This window comes from Heptranchias perlo, chromosome 13 (genome assembly GCF_035084215.1).
Source record: "Heptranchias perlo isolate sHepPer1 chromosome 13, sHepPer1.hap1, whole genome shotgun sequence".
Lineage (NCBI taxonomy): Eukaryota > Metazoa > Chordata > Chondrichthyes > Hexanchiformes > Hexanchidae > Heptranchias > Heptranchias perlo.
The window spans coordinates 20,846,053-20,865,467 of record NC_090337.1 but is presented as its reverse complement, the minus strand read 5'-3'; the positions used below and the strand labels follow the sequence as shown (position 1 = coordinate 20,865,467).

The 19,415-nt window shown below is 44.2% G+C and overlaps 1 protein-coding gene across 1 annotated transcript in view; it reads left to right on the top strand.

The window, feature by feature from the left end:
* The window catches only part of LOC137331757 (multiple epidermal growth factor-like domains protein 6), a 273,387-nt gene that overhangs the window by 164,855 nt on the left and 89,117 nt on the right, over window positions 1-19,415 (top strand). Inside the window, exon 5 of the mRNA XM_067995739.1 lies at window positions 12,240-12,362. Within this exon, the coding sequence (XP_067851840.1) occupies window positions 12,240-12,362 (123 nt within the window). The remainder of the gene's footprint in view (window positions 1-12,239; window positions 12,363-19,415) is intronic.

Below are 19,415 nucleotides of genomic sequence, written 5' to 3'. Positions count from 1 at the left end.
TGATCAGTGACTGAGTTCTGTTCAGGCATGCGGAAAGAGCTTTTGTCTTGATCCATAATAACTGGTGGTCGGTGGTTCTTGTTGAGTGGGGGTGGGGTGGCATAGACATGTACATTTGTGCGTCACCTCTTTGATTTGCTGCCCTTTCTATGAAACTCACCAAGGGCCAGCTGTATGTAGGGCCAGTGAGAGACCTCCCCTCAAAAGCTGATGTGGTTAGCGGAACTGGTAATGGATAAGTTAGGTTCACTTTAGAGCATAAGGCAGTGTCATTGAGAAAAGGCTCAACTAGTGCAGCTGTTTATATCCTGCAGACCATTTCCATCTCCCTCCTGTCTTGGTGTTCAGCCTGTAGTGCACAAGTCGTGATTGAATCAATCCATTTCCTTTTTCAATGCTTCCACCCAGCCTATGTTCAGTGCATCACTCTCATATATTCTAGTTGCTAAATCTGTTGGCTTCAAAGGTGGCGTTCATCAATTGATGCTGATACAGAATGGTGCCATGTCAATGCATCGTACCTCAGAATAGTACAGTGGGTGTTAGCGCCTGTTCCTTTAAATTGTTACTGGCTGTTCAAAGAATGCTGATAGAGGCATAGAACAAAGGCTGGGTGCTTTCCAAATGGAGGAAGAAACCCCATGCACTTTCTTGCAGTTTTTCAGAGTGAGTTTGGCGTTGGCTTCCATGTAGATTACTTGCTACCTTCTCGGCTCAGGAATGGTGCATGAGGCGAGAATGGGGCCACCCAAAAGCAGGAACTTTAAAAAAAATTTACAATTTATTTTGGAAATGTGAGCTTATACTATTGTGCTTATCTGTTTACAGGTTATGCCTGCCCAGGTGTGGAGGTGAAAGTTGATATAGTTGAGCATTTGATGTCAGAATTCTTTAGTTTTCAGTCCCTGTTCAGACATCTTAAAGGTTGATGAGAATACATTGACCTGTTCAGATTGTTCAGATTATTGACAAATTCTCTGACATGGTAGGCTACATTTAATTTCCACATCCTGCATCTGTGCCCTGTCGTGAGGTAGAATTCTGAGGAACCATCTGTTCCGTTTGGTGACGTAATGTACAGTTTGGCTGTACTGGGCTTAATCAGCTTGTTTTTAAAATATTTCCAGTGCACTTTTGCATTCAACTTGGAAAATGGGAATAGTTTGAGGAGAAAGCATGAAAATTGCACTGCGTAAAACCAGTCCCCAAGAGGAGCCTAAATTTAGCACAGGAGAAAAGGGTCAGATGACCTCCTCCTGTGCTAAAATGTCTATGTTTCCATAAATTGCATCAATGTACCAGGAAAGAAGTATGTTCATGGCAGGAAGTTTAAAGATACAATTTCCTCCCTGGTGAAAACAGCTGAGGGACTGCTATGAACTGGTCTGTGAGCTTTCGATTTCTCTTTGAACAGATATTTAAGTTAAAAGGCAATATAAGAAGTAGCATATAGTGTCACTTTTACACTGCTCTCAGAGGGGTGATGTTGGTGAGGGGGAGGACAGGTAATCAGTTCACTGCTGGCAGGGAATGATATGGGGTCGGGGTGGGGGGCGGTGAGGGATGCACCTCACTGTTCCCAATGGATGATGGGCAGGCGGTCAGCTAATGGAGAGAATTCCTCTTCCCCTCCCCCCGTCCCTCCTTCCTCACCCAAGGCAGGGTAGCAGCATCCTTTGTGGGAAAACTGCAAACTGGTTACACAAACTCCATGTTGACAGGTTTGAATACACAGGTAATGCAGATCCAAAAGAGAGTGTTAGAGATGCCTTGGGGCGGATTCTAACTCGGGAGCGGGTTGCCGGCAGGAAACCGCTCTGGTGGGTTTATTTCCCGCCCGGCAGAGGCCACGACGATTTTAACCGCTGGGCCTCATTTAAATGCCACCGGTGCGCTCCCTCGCCCGGAACGGTCGCAAAGAGGGTGCAGAGTGGCTGTCAGCAGGCAAAGATCGGGCAGCCCATGACCGTCCACCAACTTCCAGGTGGGAGGGGGTGTCGGGAGGGGCAGTCCGGGCAGGGGGAACGTGCGACTATCCAGAAGGGCCTGTCCTGTTTGAAGACCAGTTGCAGACCTGCTTCTGTCTTGCGGAAAAGCCGCGATGGCTTCCTCGCTCGGGCCCCAGTTAAAATGCCATTGGGGTCTTATTAATGTCATAGGACCCCGATTAGCATTTATACTTGAGGTTCCTGCCTGAGTCAGGAACCACTTCATTTGTCCTGTGGTGTTAAAATTAGAAATTGGCGGGAATAGAGCAGGAAATGGACCTCTCCATTTTAACTGCTTGCCCCCGCGGGGAGAGCTAAATCCCTCCTCCCCCCCCCCTCCCCCCACCATATAACTTTCCTTTTTGTTCATGGTTTCTCTGTTTTTGCAGTAGTTTAGTTGCCACTCAGAAACACTTATTGTTTGCCGATCAAGAAGAAGGGCATGGGTCATATTCTAGGCATTGGTCAACCATGGGTGACCATTGTTTGACATTTAATGTAATCTGAATGAAGTAATAACTAACAAATTATACAGGAACATCTGCACATATATACCACCAAGGATAGGTTGATGCAATGCTCAGATGGACCATTCTGTATTCTCCACTGTCGACCATGTGCAAGTATGTTGTGGCCATTTAATAGTATGTATTGAAGAAAATGATGATGAAACCAGATGTATATCTGTATATTAAAATCATCAGGGCTGCAATTAGAGTTGCTCAAACTGCGGTGTGCCTCATTAGCATCTTTCTTTCAATCATAGCTTGACAGGGAATGACTGAGACCTAATCAGAAAGTGTAATTGTCCCTGAGTTATGGACGAAATAGAAAGTCACGTCGTTCACAGAGCGCCATCCGTGAAAAGGCTGGGGGCAAAAGCAAGGGAACTAGACTGAATAATAAAGTCCTGGCTGGGCTTGCTTTCTTGCCACCGGCCCTTTGATTGCCCAGTTCCATTAATCTGACACTTAAGATGAATCTACCGAACAGCAAACTATTGGACACGATATGCTTCACAAACCATTCCCCGTGCACTAGGAATTCGCTGGGAGATTGGCAGCACTGAGTGTTCTGGTATCAAACTCCAGCCTTTATTAATATTAAAAGAAAGGTTGTGAAGAATGATTTCTTCTTCATTTTATTGTATTTACTAATTTTAGCCTTTCAGGAGAATCTTGGCATCATGTGGAACAAGAACATGGGAAAGTAAAGATTGTACTTTTGTGGCCAGAAAGCTCTTCAATCAGAAGACTGTGTCACCTGCAGGAAGTACACGCAGAAGCTAAAAGTCTGCATTGTACTTCAAGACAGAAATTCACAGTTATTTTCACGAATGCCCAATGTGGTGCTGAGTGCAGAGTCAGTCTTTAATTTCATATTAATGAAAGAGTTTTGAAGATATTCTATTTTAATTCCAACAATATGTCCAGGTTACAACCTCAGAACACCCCCGGTGCATCAATGCGCATATTCCCATTTTCTACATCAGCGATTCTTAGGGCCTCTCTGAGTGAGGTAGCTAATTTAGCATTGAATTATGCATAGTTTTCTGCACCCACTGGGATCTAGTTGGAGACTGCCTGATCTCATTTCACTTAGGAGTTTTACAGCTGGCAGAGAGGGGAGACTTTCATCCATCATTTTGGGCTGGATAAGATGCCAGGTTTGAAATTTGAAAGACCAAATAGTTAACCTGAAATATATTCTAGATGTGAGATTTTCAGTTACGATTCATAAGCCTTGCTCCATAAACCTAAATATGATTAAAACCGGTGAGCTGCGCCCATCACACATGTTTCATGGGCTGGCTTTCCCTGCCTTAATCTGCCTTTGCTCTTCTACTACACAGATGAGGCTTTAAGAATCACTGAGTTGTTTAGTTACTAATAGAGTGATTGAATCATACCTCCTGATAACTACAAGAAGAAGTGCTCTCAATCTCCAATCAGAAAACAACTGGAAGATATAGTCACACACTAAGAAGAAGGGTAATATTAAAGCAGTTGATCTGAAACCCTGGTAGTAACAGTTGACTTTTGTAGTTAAAACAAGCTCTGGTAGCCAGCAATATCATATTTCACAATTTATTGAGCATTTTGGCGATTGTTTACAATCATGAAAAATTGTACTGGCAGTGGGAAGTCAGTGAGCAGCACTCCTTCCATGTGTTTGAATATCATGTGTGAGCACTGGCTTCTCCAACCTCACAACAATAACAGCTGCCATTAAAATTGTGGCTCCCGCTTGCAGCACTATTACATTACATTACAATAGTGGCTACACTCCAAAAGTACTTAATTAGCTGTAAAGAGCTTTGTGATATCCTGAGGTTGTGAAAGCCGCTACATAAATGCGTCTTTCTTTCTACTTCAGTGCAGTATAAACGTGGTATCAATATATTTTCTTTTTTCACTCTCCTTTTCTCAATCCTCTTTTTTTCAACTTTTTCCTTTTCCCCACATCACAGTCCGACATAGCTGTGGCAGCAAGTTCTGTCAGCATTTTCACTTGTGGTCTGCTGTTCTCCAGCAAGAGAACACAGGGGAAATGCAAGGAATAATCAGCACAGTCCACACATGTGTGAAATTGGGATCTCCATGGGGACATGTGGCAGGTTGTGATCACACATGTGAAACTCCCACTGAAAGTGGCAGACTTGTCTCAAGACTTGAAACCACTCAGTGTCCAGGAACAGCTAGATTTCAACCCAGATCCAAGTGATGAAATGTTGGTGTACTACCCACTCTGCCACCCAATCCCCCTGTGTAATTTTCATAGTTAACATGCTACTTTTTAACCAATGCCATCTGAGTTTCACTGAGTTTCATTTCTATATCCTTCACAAAGCTCAGGTTTATAAAAATAATTAAAAAAAACAAAATGGAGGGGAAGAGGTGATAGAAATATTTACAAGGAGATAAATATAAGATAGTCACGAATAAATCCAATAGGGAATTCAGGAGAAACTTCTTTACCCAGAGAGTGGTTAGAATGTGGAACTCACTACCACAAAGAGTAGTTGAGGTGAATAGCATAGATGCATTTAAGGGGAAGCGAGATAAACACATGAGGGAGAAAGGAATAGAAGGATATGCTGATAGGGTTAGATGAAGGAGGGAGGGAGGAGGCTCGTGTGGAGCATAAACACGAACCTGGACTGGTTGGGCCGAATGGCCTGTTTCTGTGCTGTACATTTTTTTTTATTTGTTCACGGGATGTGGGCATCACGTGGGAGGCCAGCATTTATTGCCCATCCCTAATTGCCCTTGAGAAGGTGGTGGTGAGCCGCCTTCTGAACCCCTGCAGTCCCTGTGGTGAAGATTCTCCCACAGTGCTGTTAGGAAGGGAGTTCCAGGATTTTGACCCAGTGACGGTATATTTCCAAGTCGGGATGGTGTGTGACTTGGAGGGGATCTTGCAGGTGGTGTTGTTCCCATGTGCCTGCTGCTCTTGTCCTTCTGGGTGGTAGAGGTCGCGGGTTTGGGAGGTGCTGTCGAAGAAGCCTTGGCGAGTTGCTGCAGTGCATCCTGTGGATGGTACACACTGCAGCCATGGTGCACCGGTTGTGAAGGGAGTGAATGTTTAGGGTGGTGGATGGGGTGCCAGTCAAGCAGGCTGCTTTGTCCTGGATGGTGTCGAGCTTCTTGAGTGTTGTTGGAGCTGCACTCATCCAGGCAAATGGAGAGCATTCGATCACACTCCTGACTTGTGCCTTGTAGATGGTGGAAAGGCTTTGGGGAGTTAGGAGGTGAGTCACTCGCTGCAGAATACCCAGCCTCTGACCTGCTCTTGTAGCCACAGTATTCATATGGCGGTCCAATTAAGTTTCTGGTCAGTGGTGACCCCCAGGATGTTGATGGTGGGGGATTCGGTGATGGTAATGCCGTTGAATGTCAAGGGGAGGTGGTTAGACTCTCTCTTGTTGGAGATGGTCATTGACTGGCACTTGTCGGGTGCGAATGTTACTTGCCACTTATCAGCCCAATTGTATGTAATTCTGTGTAAATTGGTTGTGAAATCTGATGTGTCACTATCTGTATTTTTCTGCCCTCTCTGGGACCATGACTAGTACATCATTATGACCTCTTTGGTCATATTTATATTTTTAAAAATCGAAATGGTAAACAAAGAACAGAGAAGTGACTTATACGCTGTTGTAAGGTGTTCTTTCAGAAACATGTTAATGTGGGCTACTCTTTTAGAGTTGAGGGAAATTATGTCTTTGATTACCATCGGTTTCCAGAATTCGACCTTTTTTTAAGAATGGTGAAAAATTCCCCCCGTGTTTTTTGAGTGGAGAGTGACAATGTGCCTCTACATTACCTTAAAAGCGACGATACTACCCCCACTACATCATTTGAAGGGGAAGCAACAATGTCTTTTCATTGCCTTCTAGGGGATTGACACTGGCCCCATTCCATCTGAAAGGGGACTGGCAGTGCTTCCTTTAGGGATGCAAAGATGCCCCTTTGCAGACACATAAAGAGGAATTAGGATAATAATTTGCTTGAACCTTATTATTTCAGTGATATGTCCATGGAGATGGACATATCACTGAAATAATAAGGTTCATGGAGTTACTCGTTTTGTAACAACAGAGATCTTTATCAATGCCATAGAAACCTGGGCCCAGAAATTACTCGGAGTGACGGACCAACAGTGCTCGCTGCTCCATAGATTTATACTGACCCACTAATTTACCGCAGCTTTTACTGCACTTCCTCTAATAGAAAGCGGAGAAGAGCCCAGCGTTTGCTCCAGTGTAGCTCGGACCCATGGGAGAAGAGAGAGGATTACTCTCTCCCCTCCATCAATCAGATTGCAACATTTTTGACAAGCTGCAAACGGTTTCGGCAAGCTGGAACGTAAAATCCAGGAAGTGAAAGGTACAACACTAAAATCATTTGTAAAAACAGTTATAGACAGCGAAAAAAAAGAAGGTAAGAAATAATCAAATTAAATAAAAGGGACAGAAGGAAAAAATTTAAATAAAATTAAAATGTTTTAATTTAACTTTTTTTTTAATGACCAAAAACTATTAAGATAAGGAGCAATGAGACTCCACATTTTTAAGAGTTAAAAAGTTAATGTTTGGCAGTCATCAAGACTTACCGCACTGTTAAAACTTAATTTAAAATCCCCAAGTTATCCATCTCTTGGTTTTATAAAGATTTTGGTTTAACTTTATTCAGTATTTAATTAGTATCTGATTTTTTAAATTGTAAGTTACTGATGTGGTATTTTTAAGCATACTTGTTTTGTGGCGATATTGGTTACTTTCTCGCTGGGCAGAAAAGCAAGTTGGCGCTGGCCCATTGATTCCAGTCAGCGATATCCCTTTTATTCGAAGCTGTCATATCGCCGGCGAACCAGGAGGAGCAATTTCTGGATTTCTGCTTTTCACTGCGCTTGTGCGAACATCAGAACTTGCTCCTAGACTTCGCCACTAAAGGCTCACTGTTCCTTTTTACTTAATTTCCGGCCCCCGGTAAATGTCAACCCAACCAGCTGGAATTGGTTTCTGGTTGGATCCAATGTGATTAGTGAGGTTCTAGGCATTTTTAGAAAGACTAATGGAGCAGCACATGAGAAGCTGCAGAGGAGCTAAGTGACTAAACAGCTGCCAGGCACCATGACTGTGAGTATAAATGTGAAAGGCAAGCTCCTCCGAGGGGAAGAATGAGAGGGACATGTACTTTGTTTTGGATCTGTACAAACTTTCAGATCAATGATTGGGGAATGACTAGAAGTGATAAACCAACAGGAAGGCAGCCCATGAGTGCTTTAAAAGCACTTGGTGCTCTGTTTACATGCGTTCCAATAAGAGACCTAGATGTTATAATTTTTTTTAAGCCAGCCACTGAATGCAACAACATTCCTTCAGAATAAAGGTGCAGTTCTACCCCAGTGTTGTGTATTTCCCTTGCTGCATGCCCAGCTCCATCAGCATTACCACAACCATCACCTTCCCCCACCTTGGGTGGACGATTGGCTGTGGTTCCAGATACATTTCCCCACATCATTTCTTGGATTCATTGATAAGGTCTAAAATCCCCAAGGTATCCATCTCTTGGTTTTATAAAGATTTTGGTTTAACTTTATTCAGTATTTAATTAGTAACTGATTTTTTAAATTGTAAGTTACTGTTGTGGGATTAGATATTAACAAATTAGAGATCAGACTCACTAATCCACTCCGACAAATTGATAAAAGGATTATATTCCTTAATTATCTTTGGGATCACAAGAGGGCACATGACCACAAGTAACCCAGTTAATTGAGGATATTTGCAGCAGATTGATGCATTCCATACTTCTCACTGACTAAACCCTTAGTCAGTTGTTCACATCAAGACATTGCAGCTTCTTCCTATGTGCCAATGACTTCCTGTTGCTTAGTCAGTGAGTATGTCACTGCTTATTCTGTATCCTTTACACTGTGTTGGTAGATATTTCAGTGCTGTGCTCTCTGTCCTTAGCTAATACGTGCATTCTATAGCTTCTACCCTTAGCTCGTAGGTTTATCAGTGGTGCATTCTGTATTCTTGCAGAGGAAATATGTAAGACATTAAAGATAATTATTATCCTTTACTGGTGACAAGCTTGCTTGTATAATAAAATTGATTTACTATCCTCCTCTGATTCAGAATACTGCAAAGTTGAAGTAGGGAAATGGGTAGGCTTTACACTGATGCTAATCTGATAGGTTATATTCTTTGAGCTGTGTTCTACACTTGATTGAGGTCATGTGTCTGTTTTTTGTCTAACACACAGTCTGATTACTGTTCTGATCCTCAGTGTGTGACTTATCACTGGGCTGGCAGATAATGATATGAACTTGATGGGACTGATCAAAGTTCAAGGCACAGCCTTGGTCAGAGGATGTGTGTGCAGATATCTGTCTCAGAGAGATTGTAACAGAAAACAGATTTGTTAGAGGGATAATCTCATTTTAAGCCAGCATCAAAGTGGATAAAATGGAGTAAATCTTTATGGAAGGACTGTTTAACTCTTCAACAACTTAGGCACTTAGTGATCCCAGGGGATCAAAGATCTGAGTGCTAGTAACATCCCGAGTCGGGAAACACACTTTCAAATCCTTAGCCTTTTGAGGACCGCAGCAGAACCTTTCCTTAAATCTATTGTTTACCAGTAAACCTCCATCCCCCTCACACTCTACTGTGTCCCATTCATTTGAGGTGACTGGATTTAATTTATTAAATTTATATTTTTGGTGATTTTTTATGTTCATCAAGATGAGGGATGTCAATATTTGGTAATAGGGCATTCATTTCCATTTTAGGTGCCCAGTGTCCACATCATATACACCACGATCAGGGACAGCGCAAGTAAGATGCAAACTAACTTTACATGCCCTGGGATCACTCAGTGCCTTAGGAACTTCCTTTTTTCGGTCTTACAATGCACCCTTTAACAGAGAAAAACATCCCCTACTGTAACAGTGTGACATTTTCAGTTTTTACAACAGCCATCTTGAGTTTAGTAACTTCTGCCAAATTAAGATTACTTTGGTGTTCTCAATTTGTGTTTACTGAGATATTGGCAGAAAGTATCTAGCAAAAAACAGACACGTTGATTGCAGAAGAGCAAGGAAACATTCCATCCACTGCCTCGCACAACTCCCTTGGTTGTTTCTGTGAAACATTAAAATACTGAAATACATGAGGCTCTCGGAGAACGTTCACCTGGAACACCTGAAAGATTATCTGGCAACAGCTGATGGATTTAATTATAGAGGCTTTTATATTAGAGGCCGGGTCTTGGGAGAGTGGCCTAAGAGTATTGATCTCTTGAACTTGCCTGTAAGATGTGCTACCAGTGGCAAAGCGTATTCCGAGGGAAAATGCATGCGCAGAATGACTGTGACAGTTTGGTCAGTGTCCACGTGCGACATAATTACATCATGATATCGTCAACCAGTGCATGGGATGTATATGGGCTAGGAATGTGCACATGATAACATCACAATGTAATGTCATTATGGGGACATGCCTATACACAACAGAGATCATACTGCTGTCAGTGCAGCGCAATTATTGAGCACAATCCGACCAATGGCAAACACTAATGCTCAGGGAAAACTGGGTCTCTCAGCCACAATATTTTACGTTCATGCAGTCAGTGATTACAGGAGACCTGGGCTATGGAAGCTAATGGCTGAAGGACAATATAAAAGCATCTTATTCATATATATTTGTTTGTTTGTCTGTCTGTCTGTCGGTGTCACTCTCCATTTAATGACTTAAATGATGTTAGATTGTTAAATTGTTAGCAGATTTCTCCGTTACTATCGCAACAATATGTTGTCAATCCATCAACAATAACCTCTTCTTGATTCTAGCCCGAGTGGTTATAAAATAGCAAGTTTAATAGATTGACTTATAACATAGTTGCACCACAGCTTTTTTCAATATTACATTCAACAGTATTATAGTTATAATACAACTGTAAACAGAATACATTAAATGACGAGCAATCAGTACAACCTGATGGACTTCCAACCGTACCCTCTTGAGAACACTAACTTTTGGGAGGGAGCATGCCCTATCTTTATACTATTGGGCTGCGTTGTTCTGTACGTAAGCACTGCTGGTCTTATCTCTTGGTCATAAGTCCTCCCACCATGCTGACACCATGTTAGCAACTCAAGATAAGCTGTTTTATGTAACGTAGCTAATGACCACAACCTCCATCTCTATTTACAAGATGTGGAGATGCCGGTGATGGATTGGGGTTGACAATTGTAAACAATTTTACAACACCAAGTTATAGTCCAACAATTTTATTTTAAAATCCACAAGCTTTCGGAGGCTTCCTCCTTCCTCTGGTGAATGTGGAAATGAAATCCTCGAACCTCTCGCATTTATAAATCACAGATAGTCTTTTCAACTGCCCGTTGCCAAGGCAACCAAAGTGTTCAGACAGATAGGTGTTATCTAGAGGGCCACCGAATATACAAACGGCCAGAACTAAAAAAACAGATGATGTGGAGATGCCAATTAAAAAAACAAAGCGAGAGAGGCAGAAACATAGAAACATCCGGAAGGAAAAGACAGCAATTGACCCGTTATATTAAAAACAGATAACATTTGTTCGCTGGTGGGGTAACGTGTAGCATGACATGAACCCAAGATCCCGGTTGAGGCCGTCCTCATGGGTGTGGAACTTGGCTATCAATTTCTGCTCGACGATTTTGCGTTGTCGAGTGTCTCGAAGGCCGCCTTGGAGTACGCTTACCCGAAGGTCGGTGGCTGAATGTCCTTGACTGCTGAAGTGTTCCCCGACTGGGAGGGAACCCTCCTGTCTGGCGATTGTTGCGCGGTGTCCGTTCATCCGTTGTCGCAGCGTCTGCATGGTCTCGCCAATGTACCATTCTCTGGGGCATCCCTTCCTGCAACGTATGAGGTCGACAACGTTGGCCGAGTCACAGGAGTATGAACCATGCACCTGGTGGGTGGTGTCCTCTCGTGTGATGGTGGTATCTGTGTCGATGATCTGGCATGTCTTGCAGAGGTTACCGTGGCAGGGTTGTGTGGTGTCATGGACGCTGTTCTCCTGAAAGCTGGGTAATTTGCTGCGAACGATGGTCTGTTTGAGGTTGGGTGGCTGTTTAAAGGCGAGTAGTGGAGGTGTGGGGATGGCCATAGCGAGGTGTTCGTCGTCATTGATGACATGTTGAAGGCTGCGGAGAACATGGCGTAGTTTCTCCGCTCCGGGGAAGTACTGGACGACGAAGGGTACTCTGTTGGTTGCGTCCCGTGTTAGTCTTCTGAGGAGGTCTATGCGATTTTTCGCTGTGGCCCGTCGGAACTGTCGATCTGTTACAAGCTGTTAGGTTCCTCTGAGGAATGCGTCCTTCTTATCTGAGTACGGCCCCCCTTATTGCATGGCCCCACCAATGTCGATTTCATAGCAACCACATCTCTTATTTTGGTTTAAACCACCTTCTGACATTAATGTTATCCATCCTGTGGTCTCCCTGATGTTCTGCTGTGTGAGCTGTCCTTGTTCTCGGAGATGCTGAACTTTTGCCCTCCTATTTTCTACGCTTGTTTTAAATCATATTCTTACAATAATTACCTAGCTTTGTTGAAATGTCAATTCATGAAGACTAGCAGTTTGCAAATTCTGAAACGTCAGAGGGATTTCCCATACATGATAAATTCAGACATGATTGATATCAAAGTTATTTATAATCACTCAGCTGCTTTTTTCCCTTTTCTAACAGATGTGAATGAATGTGCCACAGAAAATGGTGGGTGTCAAGACCAGTGCTGCAACACCATCGGCAGTTATTACTGCAAATGCCCATCAGGACAGAGATTGGGGGCTAATGGGAAATTTTGCGAAGGTAAGATGAATAATAGAGTGAAGGCAGAGAATGGGGGGAGGCTTGTAATAATTCACTGACACCAACCCAACATCTTCAGCGTGGGTATTCCATATAACCGTGCTTATGAAGAACTTCAAAATGTAAGTCTTTATACAAATGACATTCACATGGTGATTCTGGTGTGAGGGCACAATCGGAATGAAAACTCCCTCCTCTCTGCACATTAGAGTATCGGTGCAGATATTAATGCTTTAATAATCTCCCCCGGAACACACATAGACACATATATATTGACCCTGGCATTGGACTCAATATCCACCCACTCCACCACCCGCACACAATAGCTACAGTATGTGTGGTCTAGAGAATCCACTGCAGCAACTCACCAAGGTTACTTTGACAGCATCTTGCTCCCCTGCGACTTTTACAACCGAGAAGAACAAGACCAGTAATGCTGTGGGAATGCCATCGTCTCCAAGTCACACATTATCCTGACTAGGACGTGTATTGTTCATCATGGCTGCGTCAGAACCCTGGAATTCCCTACCCAATTGTTGGAAAACCATCTAAAGAGAAAATCCACCACCACCTCCTCAGGGCAACTAGGGATGGGCAAAGAAGGAAGATGGTAGTGGTTGTTTGAAGCCAATCATCTCAACACCAGGACATTGCTGCAGGCGTTCCTCTGGGCAGTGTCCAAGGCCCAACCATCTTCAGCTGCTTCATCAATAAGGTCAGAAATGGGGATGTTCACTGATGATTGAACAGTGTTCAGTTCCATTCGCAACCCCTCAGATAATGAATGCAGTTCATGCCCGCATGCGACAAGACCTGGACAACATCCAGGCTTCGGCTGATAAGTGGCAAGTAACATTCACGCCAGACAAGTGCCAGGCAATGACCATCTCCAAACAAGAAAGAGTCGAACTACCTCCCCTTGACATTTAACAGCATTATCATCACCAAATCCCCCACCATCAACATCCTGGGGGTCACCATTGACCAGAAACTTAACTGGACCAGCCATATAAATACTGTGGCTACAAGAGCAGGTCAGAGGCTGGGTATTCTGTGGCAAGTGACTCACCTCCTGACTCCCCAAAGCCTTTCCACCATCTACAAGGCACAAGTCAGGAGTGTGATGGAATACTCTCCACTTGCCTGGATGAGTGCAGCTCCAACAACACTCAAGAAGCTCGACACCATCCAGGACAAAGTAGCCCGCTTGATTGGCACCCCATCCACCACCCTAAACATTCACTCCCTTCACCACCGGTGCACCATGGCTGCAGTGTGTACCATCCACAGGATGCACTGCAGCAACTCGCCAAGGCTTCTTCAACAGCACCTGCCAAACTCGCAAACTCTACCACCTAGAAGGACAAGGGCAGCAGGCACATGGGAACAACACCACCTGCATGTTCCCCTCCAAGTCATGCACCTACCCGACTTGGAAACATATCGCCGTTCCTTCATCATTGCTGAGTCAAAATCCTGGAACTCCCTTCCTAACAGCACTGTGGGAGAACCGTCACCACACGGACTGCAGCGGTTCAAGAAGGCGGCTCACCACCACCTTCTCAAGGGCAATTAGGGATGGGCAATAAATGCTGGCCTCGCCCGTATCACCTACATCCCAAAAACAAAAATTCCTTGATGTTCCTGTGTAGCTCATCAATGGTGCGTTCAAAAGTAGAGCTAATATGGTGGTGGGGGGAGAGTTTGTCAGGGTGCCAACGGGAATCAGATGTAAGTTGATCCAGGCTGTTTAGATATTTTCCAAATGGAACACCTTTCACTTACTGCTTCCAGGATCAGCACTTACCGCCCCCAGATCAGGTACAGAAAACGTTAGATACAGAGTAAAGCTTTCCCCACCTTCACCCTTCAAGCACTCTGACAAGTTACCTTGAAAGGGTTTGTGGCTGTCTTGAGGTGTGTGAGGCTGTCTTGTGGGTTAAAAAGAGACAGAGAGAGACAGGCAGTGAGGCTGCTCTGAAGGGGAGAGAATGAGAGAGAGAGAGAGCCTCTTCTGAACAAGAGTACAAGTTTCAGTAGCAAATCTTCATTCTAAAATGGTTCTTGTATTTCTTGTTCTATCACATTTAGAATCGGTAAGGCTTCCTTTTGCTAAATGCTGTTATGCTTTACGGTCAATGTGAAATGATTCTGAATCAGCCACAGATTTTCATGCTTTAACCCTGGTCAGTTTTGGAGTGGCATGGTTTCTGCACTCATGACACTGACCTCTGAACTTTGCCCCATGGTTTCTAGTTCTCTGATTGGCAGGAAAATGGGGCCAAAGACTGCCTTTCTGAAATTGACCTCTGCTGTAAAACTGTGATGTGGAGATGCCGGTGATGGACTGGGGTTGACAATTGTAAACAATTTTACAACACCAAGTTGTAGTCCAGCAATTTTATTTTAAATTCACAAGCCTTCGGAGGCTTCCTCCTTCCTCAGGCGAACGAAATGAAATCCTCGAAATGAAATCGCATTTATAATTCACAGAACAATGCCTGGTGATCACAGACAGTTTTTTCAACTGCCCGTTGCCAAGGCAATCAGTGTGCAGACAGACAGGTGCCACCTGCAAGGTCTCAGAATATACAAATCACCAAAAAAAAAACAACAAACAAAAAAAAAACCAGAGATAGAGAGGCAGAAACACAGAAAAGACAGCAACTGACCCGCCATATCAAAAACAGACAACATTTGTTCGCTGGTGGGGTAACATGTAGCGTGACATGAACCCAAGATCCCGGTTGAGGCCGTCCTCATGGGCGCGGAACCTGGCCATCAATTTCTGCTCGACGATTCTGCGTTGTCGTGTGTCTCGAAGGCCGCCTTGGAGTACGCTTACCCGAAGGTCGGTGGCTGAATGTCCTTGACTGCTGAAGTGTTCCCCGACTGGGAGGGAACCCTCCTGTCTGGCGATTGTTGCGCGGTGTCCGTTCATCCGTTGTCGCAGCGTCTGCATGGTCTCGCCAATGTACCATTCTCTGGGGCATCCCTTCCTGCAACGTATGAGGTCGACAACGTTGGCCGAGTCACAGGAGTATGAACCATGCACCTGGTGGGTGGTGTCCTCTCGTGTGATGGTGGTATCTGTGTCGATGATCTGGCATGTCTTGCAGAGGTTACCGTGGCAGGGTTGTGTGGTGTCATGGACGCTGTTCTCCTGAAAGCTGGGTAATTTGCTGCGAACGATGGTCTGTTTGAGGTTGGGTGGCTGTTTAAAGGCGAGTAGTGGAGGTGTGGGGATGGCCATAGCGAGGTGTTCGTCGTCATTGATGACATGTTGAAGGCTGCGGAGAACATGGCGTAGTTTCTCCGCTCCGGGGAAGTACTGGACGACGAAGGGTACTCTGTTGGTTGCGTCCCGTGTTAGTCTTCTGAGGAGGTCTATGCGATTTTTCGCTGTGGCCCGTCGGAACTGCCGATCGATGAGTCGAGCGTCATATCCCATTCTTACTAGGGCGTCTTTCAGCGTCTGTAGGTGTCCATCGCGTTCCTCCTCGTCTGAGCAGACCCTGTGTATTCGCAGGGCCTGTCCATTGGGGATGGCCTCTTTGACGTGGTTAGGGTGGAAGCTGGAAAAGTGGAGCATCGTGAGGTTGTCTGTGGGCTTGCGGTAGAGTGAGGTGCTGAGGTGCCCGTCTTTGATGGAGATTCATGTGTCCAAGAAAGAAACTGATTCTGAGGAGTAGTCCATGGTGAGCTTGATGGTGGGATGGAACTTGTTGATGTTATCGTGTAGTCTCTTTAGTGATTCCTTGCCGTGGGTCCATAGAAAGAAAATGTCGTCGATGTATCTGGTGTATAGTGTTGGTTGGAGGTCTTGTGCAGTGAAGAAGTCCTGCTCGAACTTGTGCATGAAAATGTTGGCGTATTGGGGTGCGAATTTGGTCCCCATGGCTGTTCCGTGTGTTTGGGTAAAGAACTGGTTATCGAAGGTGAAGACATTGTGATCCAGGATGAAGCGGATGAGTTGTAGGATGGCGTCCGGAGATTCATCCACCGACCTTCGGGTAAGCGTACTCCGGGGCGGCCTTCGAGACACACGACAACGCAGAATCGTCGAGCAGAAATTGATGGCCAGGTTCCGCGCCCATGGGGACGGCCTCAACCGGGATCTTGGGTTCATGTCACGCTACACGTTACCCCACCAGCGAACAAATGTTGTCTGTTTTTGATATGGCGGGTCAGTTGCTGTCTTTTCTGTGTTTCTTTTTTTTTATTCGTTCACGGGATGTGGGCGTCGCTGGCAAGGCCGGCATTTATTGCCCATCCCTAAGAGGGCAATTAAGAATCAACCACATTGCTGTGGGTCTGGAGTCACATATAGGCCAGACCGGGTAAGAACGGCAGGTTTCCTTCCCTAAAGGACATTAGTGAACCAGATGGGTTTTTACGACAATCCGGTAGTTTCATGGCTATCATTACTGATACTAGTATTTTAATTCCAGATTTTTATTTAATTAATTGAATTTAAATTCGCCAGCCGCCGTGGCGGGATTTGAACTCGTGACTCTGGATTTTAGTTCAGGCCTCTGGATTACTAGCCCAGTAACATAACCACTACGCTACCGTACTCTCTGTTTTTTTTTTGTTTGTTGTTTTTTTTTGGTGATTTGTATATTCTGAGACCTTGCAGGTAACACCTGTCTGTCTGCACACTGATTGCCTTGGCAACGGGCAGTTGAAAAAACTGTCTGTGATCACCAGGCATTGTTCTGTGAATTATAAATGCGATTTCATTTCGAGGATTTCATTTCGTTCGCCTGAGGAAGGAGGAAGCCTCCGAAGGCTTGTGAATTTAAAATAAAATTGCTGGACTATAACTTGGTGTTGTAAAATTGTTTACAATTGTAAAACTGTGAGTATCTTTACAATGGATTGTGTTCACTGGGATGTAATGAATTGAACAAGTATGGATCTTCAGTTTTTTACCTGCTTGTCAGAAAAGCAGCAGTATTGTGACATTTATGGGGAACACTTTAGGATTACCGTGCAGTAATGATGGTCCTGGTGCTGAAGACGATGCTAAATGTGTCATACAACATGACTGGTTGGCTGGTGCAGGTAGATGTTGCACATATCTTTTAAACTTAAACAGCGTCAAAGGTTTTGCAAATTGGAGTACTTTTTTGTGGCCTTGAACTGCAGATTTCTAACGTAAATAACAATTATACGTTCCTTGAAGTAATATCACACATTAACCTGTCAGCAAAAAAACTGCAAGCTGACGTATGAGGTCCAGAGAAATCTGAAATTATTCTTTCAACTATATGGTGATCATCAGAAGTATTGTTTACATTCCTCTATCCCAGTATAAATGAGATCACAACATTCCCATTTCATTTATCTTAGTAAGAATGTGTAGTTTTAATTTCACTTGGCAATGACTGTAAAGTAGACACAGCTTAAACCAGACATCAAATTAAAAGCAATCGTGATAGAATAATAACTGACAGGATCTGCAATCACCAAATCCAATTCAGGCACGACACTGGCACTATCCGAAGAAATGCTGATTCGCACTTTACTTCATTCTCTCTTCTTTCTTATACAACTGTGACCCATCCACCCACCCACCTCATAGCACCAAAACCAGTGGAACATGAAAGGAAACTCCAATCTGCCAAGAAAAAAACTGATAAGTGATGAGGCCCTCCTCAGTCCAATGAGCCTTCTGTCAAGCATGATCAGCTAACCACCTCCTGCAATCCTGGCCCTCAGATAGCACCTAGAAAAAGCATGAGAATAGGTACCCATGGGGAATGCCATATTTGCTCTTGAGAAGCCCTGACAGTGGGTAGGGGTGGGATAGCGAGGGGTTCGAAAATCTGCCGGTGGTTCGACCCTGTGAGAAATTGTCCGAAGCAAGTGCAGGTGTCAACAGGCAGAATGACTAAAAAAAAAACCTGCTTTATAATCATTTCCTACCTGCCAAAAAACGAATTTAAAGAACTGCAGCCTCTTCTGTTTCTGGAACACTTCTCTTCCACCTTGACCAGCTGATCCTGACGGTTGCTGCTCCTCACTGAACTGTGTCTAACTGATCCTGGGGGCAGCAGAAGTCGAATTTTAGGAAACTTGGAGGTCCTTCGCCACTGGTTCTCATTTTAATATATCCAGATAAGACCACTGGTGATTTGGAGGGTGGATCGCTGGCAAGCTGTGCAAGGATACTCGGGGGAAGCCAGTTAAATCGGCCATCTGATAATAATGAATGTGGACTTGGTTTGAATAGACTGACACCTGACGCAGTGAATGTCGACTCGGTTTGAATAGACTGACACCTGATGCAGTGAATGTGAACTCCGTTTGAATAGACTGAGGAAATATTAAAAGTAGAAATGGGAAAATTGCTGATTAAATAGTAGAAGGATACAGGCTTGGTTCTAAGGTAGGTGGGAGGTGGAAGGGATCTGAGTAGATTCTGTACATTGACCTAAACACCGGGGTAAGGTAAGATGGACTGGATAATTGTTTTCTTTGTTTCAGTGATCCTATGATGTTGCACATTGAAGGCTTCATAGCTCTTTAGCCTGGATAATGGCCCATGAAATGCATATTGATAATTCCATAGTCAGTTAATGTCTGAATGTGAATTAATTGCAATTTTGGGAGTTTACAGTGGCCTGGTTTGGGGAGGGTGGTGCTTCTGCCCGCCCCAAACAAGGCCACAGATGTGGAAGGGGTGGGACTGAGGGCGGAGTCTCCCTATGTTCCCGCATACTTGGCATCAAAGGCACCCAGCTTAAATTTGGAAACTAGGATGCTGAGTGAGGTGAGACATACTGGCTTCCTGGAGGGCACAAGTGGGGGTCCAGATGTGATTTGGTAACTGATTTGTGTGCATGAATGTATATGAGAGATATGTGGTTCTGCTCCTGTACCATTTGATCACTATGAATGCAGTGCATGGTCTGCAATGGTGGGTGTGATTTATCACTACTGTGACAACATTGTTCATAAATCAGATCAGACATGAGGCTTAAACCAATCTCTAACTGTGTCTGCACAAGGTGCTTACAATTCCAATAGAATCATAGAATCATACAG